The sequence below is a fragment of the Colletotrichum aenigma genome, assembly GCF_013390185.1.
Source record: "Colletotrichum aenigma strain Cg56 chromosome Unknown KSG_Cg56_contig10, whole genome shotgun sequence".
NCBI lineage: Eukaryota > Fungi > Ascomycota > Sordariomycetes > Glomerellales > Glomerellaceae > Colletotrichum > Colletotrichum aenigma.
In genome coordinates this window covers 3328563-3344512 of record NW_023500916.1, presented here as the reverse complement: position 1 = coordinate 3344512, position 15950 = coordinate 3328563, and the positions used below count along the sequence as shown (strand labels likewise).

The following is a 15950-nucleotide window of genomic DNA, read 5'->3' as shown; positions in this document are numbered from 1 at the left end:
CATCATAAGTATAGAATAAACAAGACTTTCAATTATACGCTTTCTTCACTCATGTGCCCTACAATTATACTAAATGATGGTAACTCTTTCATTGCGCCAATTTGAAAAGAATCCTGGCGAAAGGAAGCTCGGCAATGATTCCTTGCCCAACTTGAGAATCATCAGCCCAACTCTTTCAAACACACTTGGTTGACAGACCGACCTCCCGAGAACCAGCACGTAAGCATACTTGTCTTCGCGCCCAAAGTATCCCGTGGTCAAAAGAAAGCACCAGACAGGATATTCAACCCCTTCTTGTCGATGGTGCGCACTGGAAAGTGTGCCTCGGACAGCAGTGTTGACCGCCTCGCCATTCAGATCGACATCGGCAGTCCCTAGAAACGAGTCTACGAAGAACTCCCCAGCAGGCCATTCAGTCAAAAAGTAGTGCCGGCCCTCCTGCGACGGCGGTGGATTGTGGAGATACTTTGCAGTGGCCTTGATCAGAAGACCTTCCAGGATGACATATCCGCTTTCCATAGACCCGAAGGGATTGACCTGAAAGGTTGCAGTGCATTCTGCTTCGATAACTTGGCACGGCTCCATATGTCTCAGTGATTCAACGAAGGAGGATTTCCACCAGGAAACGGCACCGTCGATAGAAGCCCAACTCCATGACGGCGCACCAAGGCATTCCCTCGACTCTTCTACCCGAGATCTGTTCCAGCTTAGATCATGAACCAGTTCCCTTCTCCACAATCCTGCGAGGAACTCGTCGTCCACCCGCTCTTGGAAGACTCGGGAGATCGCCGACAAAGCGACCAGCTTGTCCGCTTGGAAGGTAAGCTTACGCCCTGAATAGGGTGAGATAACCGATTTCCTCCATTGACGATGGAAATAATGGGCATCTTGCGTCGACATTCCGTCTCCTTTGGCGTGTATTCCCACCGAACCCCTAAACCTCCAGCTGTTATCCCCTTCTATACCTACTTGGGATTTCCTGAGGTCGAATTCGTCACATTCGCAATCTTCAAGCGAGCGACAGGCCCACTGGAGCTCGAACTCGCCGAAAGAAACGAAGCGCTTTGCCAGAGCCCTCTCTTGGAATGCCCATCCTCGCTCTGACAATGGACCGTCAAAGTTTGCGGAGAACAGCGCCTTCCTGTGGTCCAACACCGGCCGATAGTGGATTTTGCTGAATTTACGCGGACTCGCTGCGCAGGGAACCGTCACGCCGCCCCTGGAGTAATGGCGGCGGCCCAAGAAGCCCTTCGTACCGTCAGATGCAGATGATGCGCCCAGAACCAGATAGGCATAGCCATACACGTCAGCCATCCTGGCGGCTTCGCACTCCCAGTCAAGGACGTCGTCTTGCACGATGCAGAGGGAGTCGATCCAGATATATCGCATGCCCAGATATCGTGTCACGGCGACGGCATCTTTGAAGGTTTGTGGCATGCTGCTGAGATCGATCCCGTCTTGATGCAGCCCGATGTTCATCTTCAAGGTTCTGAGTGGCTGAGACGGCCCCCAGCAGTGGCTCAATGCGATGTATTTTTCGTCTTTTTGCGACAGGTTTGCCGTGATGACAAGCTTTGGGGGGCTGGTGGTGACATCGAGGACTCTGGTCGGCAGAGGGTGATCTGAAGGTGGGCAATCGGTATGTGAAGCCTGGCAATTTTCCATCCAATGTTTCAAGAGAAGGAGGCATTCTTCTGAGCCAGCAGTGTCCGACATGTCACGGTCATAAGGGATGCCCTTCCACGGAAACCGAGAATCTAGTTCAAGAATAAGTACAACGTACATTTATGCCAAGTTCCCTTGCAGCAAAACCTTCATAAATAATTAACGTACCGGGAAAGTTATAAAAGATGATTGTCTCCCGTTCAGCTGGAGGCGTGTTCACGTCCGGGATATTGGGGCCCAGGAGGAGTTGTTTGCGGCCGTCGCGACTGTTGCGACTGTACACGGCGATTTTGCCTTTTTCAAGGTCTGCAAAGTCGATTGCGTGTTTTTTCTTGAGCTCATCGTGCAGAGCGACGATGAGATGACAGAAGTTGCAGTATAGGGAAGCATGGGTCCAGGTTCTTAGGCCGTGCTCACGACTTAGGTTCGAGCTACTTTCTGGCTTGAAGCCGCACGTATCACACCCATTAGTCCTGCGGCCATAGAATGGATTTACATGGCGTCTGATGTCGTCAGGAATCTGGAAGGATGCATGTGAGTTCGGCCGAGAAGACGCCATGTCGCGGTTTGTGAACGGAGCTACCGGTGGAGGAAATGGTTCCCGACTGCCGGATCACCTCTTTTCTTCTGGGTCAGCTGACGACATTTTACAGAATGATGTATTCCGTGGGGCTTGTCGTATTAACTGGGGGTCGACTTGTTGGTGCTGTGTGATTGAGCACCAACAGGACTGGGGCTTGCCAAGCTGGGGTTCCCATCGCCGAATTTCGTAAACATCAAGCAATTCACTGTATACAACATCACAAGATCATATGAACATATTGGTTCGGAGTACGATTCAAGGTCATCAATGCCAAATTGAGCAGACACTGTACACCAACAAAGGTAATGATGGGTTAAAATCGCAGGCTTGGTTCATGGTTTAATATGCTACTTGAGACAGAATTCACTTGTCAGGTGACACTTATCTCACCTGCCCTGCGAATGCTTGGTTTGCCTGATCACTTACCGCTACTCAGTCTCGCAATATCACGGTAGCATCAGAGACGAAATATTCGAAACTTCCAATCACCAGAGATCACCAGCAAGTTCATATCACCACGTGAGAGCTAGCGCACGGCGCAGTCTCATTTTAGAGGTCCTCGACGCTGGACTGTCTCAAATTACATCTTTTGAACTCCACCATCGCCATCCCGGCATAAGTTATCCCGCACGAAGCTATTCCGTAGATTCCCACAGAGCTGTTCACGTCTATACGGTCTCGCATCTATTTGCCGCCCTTCTTGGCCTGTAATTGCATCAGTCTCAGATTCTTCTATCTCAGGGCATGTGTAGAGACTTACAGCTTGCTTGTTCTTCTCATTCTGCTTGCGGCCATCCTTGAACTCGCCGCCAAGCTTATTGAGGGTTGCGTTGTCCTTCTTAGGGTTGCCGGTCAGGCCCTTGGCTTGCTTAGACTCCTTGGCTTGGGCACCTTGAACCTAAAGTTCCAAGATTAGTACCGAGAACGCATCGTTTGCATTTCCGGGGTATCTCACCTTCTTCAGGCCATCGTTCAGTTGCTTGTTCTTGGGGTCGGCGTTCTTCTGGTTCTTTGCGCGTTGATTCTGTCCAGCCTTGATATCCTTTTGAAGGTTGGCCTTCTCCTTGGGGAAGTTTTTGGTTCCCTCGGCCTGCTTCACCTTTTTGACGTCCTTGGACTCGGCCTTCTGGATGCCGATGTTCTTGTCGATGCCCTTGACCTCCTTGGAAGTTGACTTGGAGCTACCCTTGTTGCCGCCACCACCCTTCTTGCCACCGTTATTGGCCCGCGCCTCAAGTGCCTCGAGAGCTTCTCCGTCTGCCTGTGCCGGTACTGGCAGGGCAGCGACGAAGGAGAAGAAGAGGAAGATGGAGAGGATGAGCTGAGTGAAACGCATTTTGAAAAGCTTTTGAAGAAGGACCGAATGGTATTAATAATAGACCAATAGGATTATTTGATGAGGGACCAGCCGATGGATGCAAGACGTGAAAGACGTGATAATCTAATGTGGATAGCATTGCAGCCCCGAGGAGATGGGTGATTTCCGGTTCATATATATAGAGAATCCGTTGACTGTCCCGAGATCACCATTTGCGAGTCATCGTCTCTAATGGAGGAGCACATGCGCCGTTGTCCGAGGGACATCGAGCCATCTGGCCATCATCCACCGCAGGATGGCTCCAAGTCCTTCAGCCGCGATGCTTTCGAGATCGTTTCGCTCTTCCGTGATTGAAGCTCCCGGAGTGTCGCAACCCACACGGCGATTGCGCCCGCTCTCTCGTCCGAAGTCAGGAAGTATTGACAAGCGACAAGCTTTTAGGTGGAGTCGAGACGAAGAAAGTTTAGCCGCACATGTGTTTTGGGCTGAACCTGGATGCCAAGGCCGTTTTCCCTTTCTAAGCTTTCGGGACATTATCCCACTTTAGATGCCAAGATACGTGGCTCCCTCGCTCGGCCGCGATTGCGCTGTTTGACGCGAACCTGTCCGTTCATAGGGTGCAGCAAGGCAGGAGGAAACAAACTCGGCTGGATTCAAGATGGAAGCCACCCTAGGGCCAAGTTGGTGATAGCTCTCTGCGAAGCGGGAAGTAAACTGAAGATGTCACGCTTCGTCCCAATGACCTAGTAGAAAGCAATCTGAAATCCGGCCGCCTCGCACAACCCGAGGTTTACACCGCATCAAGTAATCACGATGATCTGCGGCATGTCGTGAGAGTCAGAATCTGCTCATAGAGAAGGAGGTCACGGGGGCAGAATCACTTCATTCCGGTTACCGAGGCCGTAGTGCCACAAAGTCGCCGGTCGACTGGGACGAACTCTGCAGATCAGGGCGATCATATCAGGGCAAAAGATGCCTCTTGCGTGGTCCGTCAGACCGCATTCGTAACATGAGGCCTACGCCGGGCTTCTCCAAACGAATAACAGGGCATCCTCCACATGGGCCCCCGAAAACGAGGCTCCACATCCGTACCAGGACAAAGTGAGTAGCGGATGCTCATCCGGTGTCTGGCAGACTGTAAACACGCTACTCGCGGCTCCCGCCGCCCTGCGAGGCGTGCGGCCGGCCTCCACCTTTTCTCCGCGTTGCCGCCTTCCCCGCGGCAAGGTGGAGTAAAGAAAGTTTAAGCTATCGGGACTTGACATAATTCTCGCGACATAAACTCCTGACTAGTGCCGAAAGCCCTAAGCTTCTTTTTCATCGTTGTTTTAGCCATGTTGGAGGATTAAGCTTATCGCCCGCTAACTTCTGATGACGTTGCAATGCAGGAAGGAGTAATTAGGCAAGGGGGTTAGAGCCCGACGTTGAGCCCTTGGTGTCTTTGACCGGGGTATGTCCTGGGTGATCTACCGATCATCGTCTGAAGATTGTGCTCACGACAATGTTACCACATGATCTCCGTCCGTCCAAACAACACCGCCAAGAAAGGTCCGTCGCCAAGAGCTGCCACTGATGTGCCGTTCACTGCACCGTCGATCCCTCTCCGAACGCTCGGCTCCGTTAACGAGTCAAACACTTTCCTTCGCATTATTCTCTCATCACAAGCCATGACTAAAACGCCCTTACTCGTCAATCCGATCTCGCCTGTTCATTGCGCGTCAACCAGCACAAAAGCAGGTCTAGCCGTAAGTAAGGCGTACCGTCTCATCACTTGCCCCCCGTTTCAAGCGCGCGCGCGTTCTAGGTTGAGGGCCACCCCGGCGCTAGTCGGAGCTTATCAACGAGCGTTGAGTCTCAGGACAACGGGACTGCAACTTCCCGCGCCTGTCTCATGCGCAACATTCTCAAGGCGCTCAAAGAGACGATAATTTGAGGCTTGCTGCATAGTACGTGTAGGCGGCAGGACACCATCCCCCTTTCGGCGTGACGCGTGGTCGGAAATACGGCAAGCTGCATCCCACTTGCGCCGGGTCATCCCAACTATATGCCGGCGGCATTTAGATAAGTTCCGGATATGTCCTTAAGGGTGTTCAGAGCTTCTAAATGCTAAATTGAGGCACCTTACGCCTCGTCGACACGGTCAACCTCGCGAATGTTTTGGTCTAGACTCTTCCCATCATCCGCCTTCGCCTGTTGGCTGTGAACCTGACGATCACCTTCATATCCACTAAGTTGAAGAGTTAGCTAGTTGCACCGAGATGCACACAGTCTTTGGAGGAAGCAGATGAGAACATACAACAGTGTGTCCATCTGATCTATCGTGACACCCTTAGTCTCGGGAAGGAAGAAAAATGCCCAAATCGTCGCCGTGAGCATCCAGCAGGCGAAAAAGAACCATACGCCATAATCTAGACTGCTGAAAATGTACGGCAACGCTTTCGTGATGATGAATTGAATGAGCCACTGCGTGAAGGCCGCGAAGGTTCCCGTAAGATTTCGAAGGGCGCCGGGGAAGATCTCAGCCGAAACGATCCAACTAAGAGGGGTTAGTATTGCCGTCACGCAATTGCATTTAGTCGCGACTTACGGAATACCGTTGAGACCGAAAGACCAACTAGGGGAGCACGTGTTAGCTGAATGTTAATTCCTTATGCAATTTAAGGGCTTAAGTTACGACTTAGAGACGAAATAAACTCACAAGACGGAATAAACCATAATAGCCGCAGTAGCAGCTTGGCCACCAGACTTAGTGGACGACGAGAGTTCACCACCTGCAGCAATGATTGGGGCCGGGTTTCCGACCTGAAGCTGTTAGAGCCTAAAACAGGATTTCGTGATCTTCCAGAAGAAGCTTACCTTTACATAAGCACCGACAAACCACAGGCAAAGTGAACACGCCAGTGAAGAAATGATCGTTGGTCGACGGCGACCCCAAATGTCGATGAGAGCTCCGTAAAAGATGATAGAGGCAACGGCCTTGACTAGGCCATAGATTCCCGTGTACAAAGCCACATCGGAGATACCAATAGAGCCGAAGAGTGTTGGAGAGTAGTAGTTGATAGCTGACAGTTTGTTAGAGACTGTCGATTTCGGCATGAAACGCGACGGATGCAGAGAATATCTGTGGCCAGGAATGCTTCAAACTTACCTGCGGCACCAGACATGTTCTGCAAAGTGAAGGCAGCAAACACAAGCAGAAGGCGGTTCCACATGCCCTTTCGCGACAGCTCAGACAGAGAGCCACGGATGTATGCCCAGAACCCGTTACCATAAGCCTTCGCGACGGCCGCTTCCTCAGCAAGTCTTGCGCGGATCATTTCCACCTCTTCTTGCATGTACTGATGGTCTTCCGGAAGATGTCTGAGCGCTACGAGAACCTTTGCTCCCTCTTCCTCCCGTCCCTTTCTGTAAAGCCACAGCGGTGACTCGTGCAGGAAGAAGCCTCCGATGAGCAAGCCACCTGCAGGGATGAGCTGGACCGCCATGGGCAGGCGCCAGGACGCGGAGCTGTTCGGGTTCATGTTTTGGTTAATACCGTAGTTGATCCAGAAACCAATGAGAGAGCCGGTCTGGTATGTGACTTCAAACAGGCCGGTGAGAATACCACGAATTGAGGGAATCGACAGTTCAGCGATATAGGACGGCACAGTCGCAGTGATAACGCCGCAGCCCCAGCCGGTCAAAGCTCGGCCGGCGTACATTGATGCTAAATCGTTCGTGGCAGCGACCATGGGAATCGCGCCTGCGAGGAAGACCAGATTGCTGATGATGAGGGCCCATTTACGGCCGACATACTCCGTGACTTCGAGTATTAGCACAAGTTCATCATGACGAGAGAGCTACGGCTTCATACTGAAGAAGCACATAAGCGCGCCGCCGAGGGCGCCGGCCTGGAAAGCCGAAGTGATGTTTGACGATATCTCTTTCGACATAGCCGAAGTGATGCCGAAGTCTCGCACGAAACTTGCTCGCGCGATCGTTGTTCCGATGAACGCCGAGTCGTATCCAAACCTTGGCAGAAAGCATTAGTGAGGACCCATTATCTTCAGTCTTCTCTGCGAGTAACCTGAACCAAAAAGCTTAGGAACATACAGCAAGGATCCTGTCGCAATGATTGCAGACTCGATGTAGAGGCGCCAGTTGTACACCTCCTTCGGCGTGGGCCGATCTTCGACCGCGCGAAAGCCGCCCATCTTGCGCTGCTATTGGTGAGCCCTAAGAGGATGGCTGGGTTGGTTGAAACGTTGCGACAAGCTTCAAAGCTGTATGCGAGTTTGTTTTAAGCTTTCGAGACCTTGGCCAGCTGCACACAATCACGCGCGCATTGCAGGAGAGAAACAAAAAAGTGAGCGAAAGCAGGAGAAGGTTCCGAGGAAGACGAGGTTCATCCTCGATTTCCGCTACTTATCCCCGCAGAGGATCACCCTTCCCCCCGTCCCACACTCGGTCCATGGGTGCGGGGGAAATCTGGGGAATGGCGCGCCTGCCTCGCGAGTCTGGCGCTCTGGTTTTGGAGATGGCAGGGGTTTGTGTGGCCGCGCACGTCGCCCTCATTAACCCGACACCGACGACTTTCCGAGGCAGAGTTGCACCAATGAGGCCGACCTGACCCGAGGGGCAGGGAAGCTGGTGAGGAAACGGCGTGGCAATTGGAGAAGGGCCTGGCGATGGTGGGGTTGTTGGAGCTGAGTGCTGTCAGGATTGGACAGTTCGATCCCGTTCCTGGCTCGGTGGCTGGGGTGATGGGCGAGAAAACCTCGGTCGAGCGGTGAGGAATTCAAGGTAAAGCGTTCACCCAGAATAAGTTACGCTCAGATATTCGCGCAGTGGTTGAAAATAATCAACTCAGTTTTGATATTGTGTTCTTGTTCCGAGCTAGAGTTAAAAGCCAACGAGTATCTTCTAATACATGTCAAGACCTCCGGTGATACCGCTATCCACATCTATCACGACGTGGAATTGGAAAAAATGCATGTATTTCTTGACTCCATTCAAACAGGGAAAAAAAAATGAATTTCTTCTCATGTTGTCTGATTTGAGGTTGGTTTGTCAACAACCCTGCTCACCTTGAAACGCATCCCCGGTGTCCTCGTCTCCACCCCCACTTGCCTTTGATACCGTCGCGGAGAAGTTCCGAACCTAATGCCAACGATTGTTCACGATACAGATACAGCAAGAGCATGTGGTAGTGTTGTTGGTTTTCTTTAGTCGCCGGCACGTCTCTTAATGCGGTAAGGATGTTCACGTGAAGCTGATTACATACAAACAGAAAACAGAACATAGTAGACAGAAACAAACTCAAATCTTCCGAAGTAGAACCCGCCTACCGCTAAGTCTAGTGATGTTCATTCCTCGCAGTCCACTGAACAGAATTCTTACTACGTAGTAATGAAAATCCGAGGCTCCATTTAAAAGCATATTGTCGCCGGAAGCAAAAGAGTCTAGTTTCATCAAATGACAGCCAAAGCATCTAATATTCCAGGTGATGCCAGACTGCCTGAACTCCTATTCCTCCTTTCTTCTAGCAGCGTGGACAGCTGGCACACAGAGCAGCGCCGCTCCCAAGCATATACTCAACCCGCTAAAGAGCTGACCGCGACTATAATCATTCGTCGCAGTATCAACAAGAATCCCGGCAATCGGCGCCCCTATCAACGCCGCAAACGCAACAAAACACCACATCATCCCCGTCCTAGCCCCGACAACGCTCGCATACGGCGCGAGCCTCGGCACAATAGCATTCGGCAAGGCGACAGCGATCCCGGACATGAACCCGACTGAGACGCCCCAGATGGTTATGCCCGTCACATCGCGGATGCCAATCCACCCCAGGATGAGCGCCCCAAGACTCAGGCACCCGACGATGAAGGGCGGAATCCAGTAGCCGAGCTCGACGAAGAAGAGGCCGAGGCAGAAAAAGAGGTAGGGTGTGTCTTGCAGGGCCGAGGAGTCTAGCAGCTCGCCCCCGCGCCTGCGGGGAGAACTTTGGATGGGATCTGGGCGGAGGAGGATTAGGGCGAAGAGCGAGGTGACAAGACTCCGAAAATGCGATTGACCCAGGAGAATCCCATGCGCGGCTCGAGATTCCGGAAGAGAATGGGGAAGAGGACCCCACCCACGGCTGATCCGGTTGCTGCGATGCCAGTGGCGATGGGGCGCTTGGTGGTGAAGGCATTGGAAACGATTGAGACGCCAGGTACGTAAAGCAAGCCACTTCCTAACAACTGCGTTAGCTCCATAAATATCAGGTACCAAGAATGATTGCTACTTGCCGATGCCAATGCAAACACCTTGCGAGAGAACTATGTGAACATACTCCGCCGCCAAGCTGAGCATGAAGAAGCCATATACGACGAGGAAACCACCGGCCGCGAGCAGACTTCTTATGTATCCGCTGTCGTACAGAGGACCTGCGAGAATACCGGTGAAGCCCAGGAGAAACACTTGAGTCGTGCCGATCCATGAGATCGCCGAAGGCGAACTTGAGGCGAGTTTCTCGGTCTGATAGTACGCCTGGTACGCCCCGTACGTTGACGCGATGCCGTAGGTGTTCATGAAAATGAGCCAGGAGCCCCCGACTCTGAGCCAGGCTCTGCCTCCATTTGGGATGTTGGGAAACTGGGAGACTGCGTTTGAAGCTGGTTCTTGTGTTGCTTCGGGGGCTCCCTCGGTGAGGGTCCTTAGCATGATAGTTTCGGGTTCTGCGGAAGTCATGGCGTACTCAATCTTCCGTGATCACTTTGAGGGTACATCCAAGACGTCGCGGTAGACGTCGAACGCATCTTAGAAGTCGGACTTGCCCAAGGGATGGCAGGACGTCCCATGCTAGCCACGTGTCGCCGCGGGTGATAAGAGATCCGCTGGCACGAGCAAGCGGGGTAAGGCAGCATTCCTCCGTCATGATCTCCAGGTTGCATAGCCGAGTGCCATTAAGTGCAACTCATGATGATGAGGCTCTGAACTTTTATCCGAGTCTGTAAAGATGAGATCGCTCCACTCCGTCCACTCCGTGGACTCCGTGGACTGCGGTCCCATGCCCCCATTGGCTTTTCAAGACTGCGTGTCGATTTGTCATGTATGTCTCCCGGTGGTTTGCTTCTACTTGTTTTGGTGAACAAATCTATTATCCAAAGCATTTAGCTATGACAGACATGTCCATTCGGAGTGTACGATTTTGACAATCGTGCTAGACTGCTAGTTACTCGAAAATTGCGTTCACGCAAGCCTGCTTATCCAAGGTCAAGTAAAAAAAAAAAAAACCAGCTGTCTGGCTCAGTCGACAATTCTGCGACGATGAAACTCGCCCCTGGTCTGCAAATATACGGAAACGCATCGGAACTTGGAATGACGATCCGGCGAAGGCTTGCGCATTGCCGAGCGGAAGACTGGACGCTCGGCCCCGGTGATGCGGGCCGCGCAAAATTGCGGGCATCGGCCCCACCCGACCGATTGAAAACCGGGATTCCGCTTCCAAATCGCGGAAATGACCGACAGCTCAGAGATTGTAGCTTTTAGGTTCGCGCACACTCTGCGGCCAAACGGCACTTTTCACTTGTTGAGAGTTCCGCCCTTGACGAGAGAAGAAGGAAAAAAATCAGAGGATTGCGGAGATGCGTTCTTCCGTCGGCAAACCCGGGGGTTTTCGCCCCCTCTCCCTGTCCCGCGCGTGATTCCTCATCATTGTCGACTGCCGACTGACCGACTCCAGAACGATCCGGTCGGCTTCGCATTAGCAACAAAACCTGGTGAGGCTGGCCGGCGGAAATATAGCGAGAATTTGACAGCTCGCGATGGCCATCAGCTCACTAGCATTCGTTCTGGAAACATTCATGCGTGCGCTCATGACCAACAAAACCTGACTCTGCATCCCACTATTCCCCCACACTGCCTCCGCAAACTCATTTTAATGCCTCCGCAGAACTCTAATGCCCCAGTGGAAGTCGTCCGAACAGAGCGCGAGCTTGGGCCAGAAACCACCCGATTGACTGGTACGAACGACGCAAACAACACGCAGTTAAGAACAGGGTGGTGGCACATGTACCAAGGTCGGAACGGCATGGCGCGTGACAGCCCCCAGAATTCGCACCAGATCCAACGAGATCCATCTAGCGGCGGGGCTGGTCTGGCGATTCTTCGGCCGTTTAACCTTGCGTCCCCCCATGTGTGGTAACAGCGAGCAAAGCACCGCTGGAAATTGCAAATCCCCACGAAGTCATGCGCCCATGTTGGAGTTGGCGGTTTGGCTACGCGCCTTTTGGGTTACCGGTCTGCTTCTTCTTGCATCGCAGCAGTGGCTGGCCAGTCAGACGATGAGCCCTGGCTGGACAGAGACTTTCGGGGAACGCAAGACGTGCCAGCTATGCTTGGGGCTATTGCTTATCATGCATGGGAGAGCACGATATGAGGCCAAGAAACAAACGCCCAGGCCAGCCCGTTTGTTTTCTTTCTCCCCCAGTCCATCCGCACGAGGAGTTTCAGCGAACTATGTCCCGACCGACCCCCGCGACTCCGCATCTCCCGCAATTTCTCCCTCCTTCAACACCACCAACAGTGCCACTACCCACCGCCGCCGGAGTAGCGCGTCTCCAGTCCGGCTTGGCCGCCCCGCGATTCCCATCCCCATACCAGCGACTTCCCGACCGCGTGGTGCAGTTCCTTTCGGCCCGCAACTTCAGTCCAAGGAACGACCTTTCCCTTGGCTCGTGTGCCCATAGTAGGCAATCTTCGACTAGCCATCGTCAACTCGTCATGACCAGCTTCGCCGAGCCGCAGTAGCCCGGGATCATGACTCCGTATCCTTGCGTCTGACGGCGGAGACTCAATCTTGGCTCGGCCCTGGCTGACGTCGTATCGACGGCCTGCCTGACAGCCTCTTCCCCGGGTGCAATGGGAAACGGATGGGGTCGGATCGTCTGACGCGCGCCGCCTAGGTTGGCGGTATATAAGATGAACCGCTCACGGTTCACCGTCCAGAATGTCTGGGACGTCAAGCGGCGGATTTACCAGTTTCTACAGCACAGCATGGCAATTCTCAAAGGTAGCGCCGTCTTCACGGCCATCGCGTCTCTCGGGGCCATTGCGGTCCCCGCGGCGGCGACTGTGCCGACGACAATCACGCCCGAGTACCTCGCGACGGCGGGCAACAACACCCTCTTCACGCGCTGGAGGCCGCGCTCGCACTTCCTCGGGCCTCACAGCTGGATGAACGACCCCTGCGGCGCCGTCTACGACCCGGCCACCGAGACGTACCACCTGCACTACCAGTTCCATCCCAACCACGTCAACTGGGGCAACGTCTCCTGGGGCCACGCCGTGTCCAAGGACCTCTTCCACTGGACTGACGTCCGCGACTGGTCCAACGACTCGTCCGTCTCCATTGCCGCCGGCAGATACCCCTCCGGCCCCCTCTCCCAGTTCACCGGCACCACGCAGGTGGTCAACACCGAGGGCCAGAACGACGGGACCCTCCTGACGTTCGGCACCGGCATCCACGCCCTGCCCACGAACTGGAAGCAGCCGTACATCACCGGCACCGAGGTCCAGGCCATGTTCACCTCTGACGACCACGGCGAGACCTGGCAGGAGGTCGGCACCGTCATCTACGGGCCCCCCGAGGGCTGGAACGTCACCGGCTTCAGAGACCCCAGCTTCTTCCCCTCCACCGACCTCGACGCCCTCCTCCAGGTCGCCGAGCCCCACTACTACATGGTCCTCGGCTCCGGCCTCAAGACCGGCGACGTCCCCGCCACGCTCCCCGGCGCCGCCCGCCCCGGCTTCATCGGCCCCCGCATCCCCCTCTACTCCGCGCCCGCCTCCAACCTGACCGAGTGGACCTTCCTCGGCGCCCTCTGGGAGCCCGCCGCCAACTCCTCCCTCGGCGCCCCCGACGTCACCGGCTCGTACGGCTACAACTTCGAGGTCAGCTCCCTCTTCGACCTCGCCATCGGCAACTCCTCCGACAAGGCCTGGTTCGTCTCCATGGGCGCCGAGGGCGGCAACACCACCTCCCACTGGAAGGAGCAGTGGGCCCTCTGGAACCGCGGCGACGTCGCCCGCCGCGACAACGGCTCCGTCGAGTTCACGCCCACCTCCGGCGGCGCCCTCGACTGGGGCATCTCCTACGCCCAGGCCACCTGGAAGGACACCCGCTCCTCCAACGGCCGCCGCGTCATGTGGGGCTGGGCCAACGAGGACATCGCTTCCGACTACGCCTACAACACCTCCAAGCAGCTCGGCTACCAGGGCGCCATGAACCTTCCCGTCGAGCTCTTCGTCAAGGAGACCGCCGGCGTCCTCAACTGCGGCGAGCAGCAGGACGGCTCCCACTGCATCGAGAGCTGCAACGGCTACACCGCGCAGACCCTCGGCCTGCGCCCGCTGCCCGACGTCATCGCCCTCCTCCGCGAGGGCGCCGCCGAGCAGGACATCGAGGTCGGCGAGCTCACCGACGCCTCCAAGTCCGTCGCCGCCGACCTCGGCTCCTCGTACGAGCTGACCGCCACCCTCTCCGGCGCGGACCTCCTCTCCGGGCCCGCGGGTATCGTCGTCGCCCAGAGCCCCGACGACGCCGAGCGCACCACCATCGTCTTCGACCCCGCCGCCTCCGAGATCCGTGTCCTGCGCGACCGCAGCTCGCTGCTCCCCAACTTCAACAACGCCACCTTTGTCGGGCACTTCCAGCCGTACGAGATCCACGCCAAGGGCAGCAACACCACCGCCACCGAGGACCTGACCTTCCATGTTATCCTCGACAACTCGCTGCTCGAGATCTGGGTCAACGAGCGCTTTGCGCTGACGGCGCGCATCTACCCCTCGCGCAACGACAGCACCGGCCTCAGCTTCTTCGCGGGCGACGCGGCGCAGCCCAGCGGTGCTAAGGCCAGCTGGACGGGTGTGAAGGTCTGGAAGGGCCTGGCGCAGGCGTGGCCTGAGAGGCCGGAGGACACCAGCGTTCCGTTGGTTTGGGACACTGCGGAGCAGACGAACAACTACACGTGGTGGGCGGGATACTAATGATGCATCCTGGGATAAGCCAGGCATGATTTAATGCATGATTTAGACGTAAAAGTAATCTTTATAACTTGAATACAAGTATTTGAAGTAATATTTCGAACCTTCCTTTATGATGATCTAGTGGTGCATAGGTAAATACTGTTTGTCTCGACTGTTGGCTCTCACCTGATGCGGCGCTCCTGTTCAAGGAGACGACATCAAACGACTGTCTCGACAGGCATGTGGTTCCTGTGAAGAAAAAAAGTACCAAGGGAACAAAAAAAAAAATCAATCTGCATGCACAACAAAAAAAGGAAAATTGAAAGGGACGAGACTCGAACTCGCGCGGGTTGCCCCACCAGGAAACAGATGTTAAGCTGACCTTAACCTGGCGCCATAACCAACTCGGCCACCCTTCCGTGTGGTGATCTTCGTGATCGGGTGTTGCGTTGGATGCGGCGGCAAGATCTGGATAACCCCTAGAGTGGAGCCACGCGGGCGCTGTGTCTAAGCCGTGGTTAGCGTGGAGGAGCAGGCCTGGAGGATAATGTCCGAGTGGAACCACGATGGCGGCAGCCGTTGCCGCTAAGCCGGCAGCTGAGTGTGGGAGGGAGGCACTATAATTGTTGTTTCTTGGGAAAAACAATTTGCTTTGGCAGGATTAGCTTGGGGAGGTGTTGGACCGGCTGGTCCAGGCGAGAGGCTGGTCTCCAACCGCGCGGGTGAGGCTGGACTAGTCGTGTCTCTAGGATTCAAGGGTTAATTGAGGAAGACAGGATTCAAAGACAAATGCCGGGGGAAGTTGCTGTGTTTTGTCTGCGTTCTAATTAGAGTGCATCCATGGATGCGATATAGGAAACACGCACCGAGCGGTCATTTTGCTCTCAAGAGACTTACATGGCCTCCACCCATCGAGAGCGCAGTCCACCACATCCCCACGATGGTGTTGTCCATTGATGATATGACTTCCGAATGCAGTAGCTTGGCTCTAGTCTCTCGAGACAAACACGAAGAGACCTGCCAATGATCGCCCCCATCGAGCTCGGATGATGTTCAAGTTCACTAACTTTCAGGGATCGAACGTGCGGTGCAGCCTCTCCCTTCTGCATCAGGAATGCAGCTGCAGCAGCTGCAACAGCAGCCGTCAAACAGGCAGGCGAGAGGATCCAATCATTCGGTAAACAAGTGTCATTCCTTCCCGCGTAGCCCATCCATGTGGAGATCTTCCGCGTGTGATCATCGCGATCTCCCTGTCGGAGCACCAATCAGTGCATGCGCGTCTCGTGACGTCATGAGTCCATTGCCCAAAGCGGAATGCTGTTGCCAGCTACGCGCTTGACGTCGGCGGCGGCTGAATCTAGACCTGGCTCCAAACCATGTTTTTGGAGCTCA

General features: G+C 54.7%; 4 protein-coding genes across 4 annotated transcripts; 1 reads left to right on the top strand and 3 right to left on the bottom strand.

Moving 5' to 3' along the window:
- Positions 1-69: 69 nt before the first annotated feature.
- CGCA056_v014768 (uncharacterized protein) lies at positions 70-1479 on the bottom strand (the record flags this gene model as incomplete). The annotated part of the gene is made up of 2 exons (XM_037330010.1): positions 70-833; positions 966-1479. The coding sequence occupies 2 exons, from the start codon at positions 1477-1479 to the stop codon at positions 70-72; spliced, it is 1278 nt and encodes a 425-aa protein (XP_037171512.1).
- Positions 1480-2932: 1453 nt separating this feature from the next.
- CGCA056_v014767 (uncharacterized protein) lies at positions 2933-3584 on the bottom strand (the record flags this gene model as incomplete). Its single annotated transcript, XM_037330009.1, has 3 exons — positions 2933-2953; positions 3009-3146; positions 3204-3584. The coding sequence occupies 3 exons, from the start codon at positions 3582-3584 to the stop codon at positions 2933-2935; spliced, it is 540 nt and encodes a 179-aa protein (XP_037171633.1).
- A 2103-nt stretch (positions 3585-5687) lies between these two features.
- On the bottom strand, positions 5688-7759 carry qutD-4 (Quinate permease; the record flags this gene model as incomplete). The annotated part of the gene is made up of 8 exons (XM_037330008.1): positions 5688-5793; positions 5863-6102; positions 6154-6180; positions 6265-6368; positions 6423-6628; positions 6715-7368; positions 7420-7577; positions 7659-7759. 8 exons carry the CDS (start codon positions 7757-7759, stop codon positions 5688-5690), a joined length of 1596 nt encoding a protein of 531 aa, XP_037171597.1.
- A 5785-nt stretch (positions 7760-13544) lies between these two features.
- On the top strand, positions 13545-14579 carry INVA-0 (Acid beta-fructofuranosidase; the record flags this gene model as incomplete). The annotated part of the gene is made up of 1 exon (XM_037330007.1): positions 13545-14579. The coding sequence occupies one exon, from the start codon at positions 13545-13547 to the stop codon at positions 14577-14579; it is 1035 nt and encodes a 344-aa protein (XP_037171598.1).
- Between the last annotated feature and the right edge of the window lie 1371 nt (positions 14580-15950).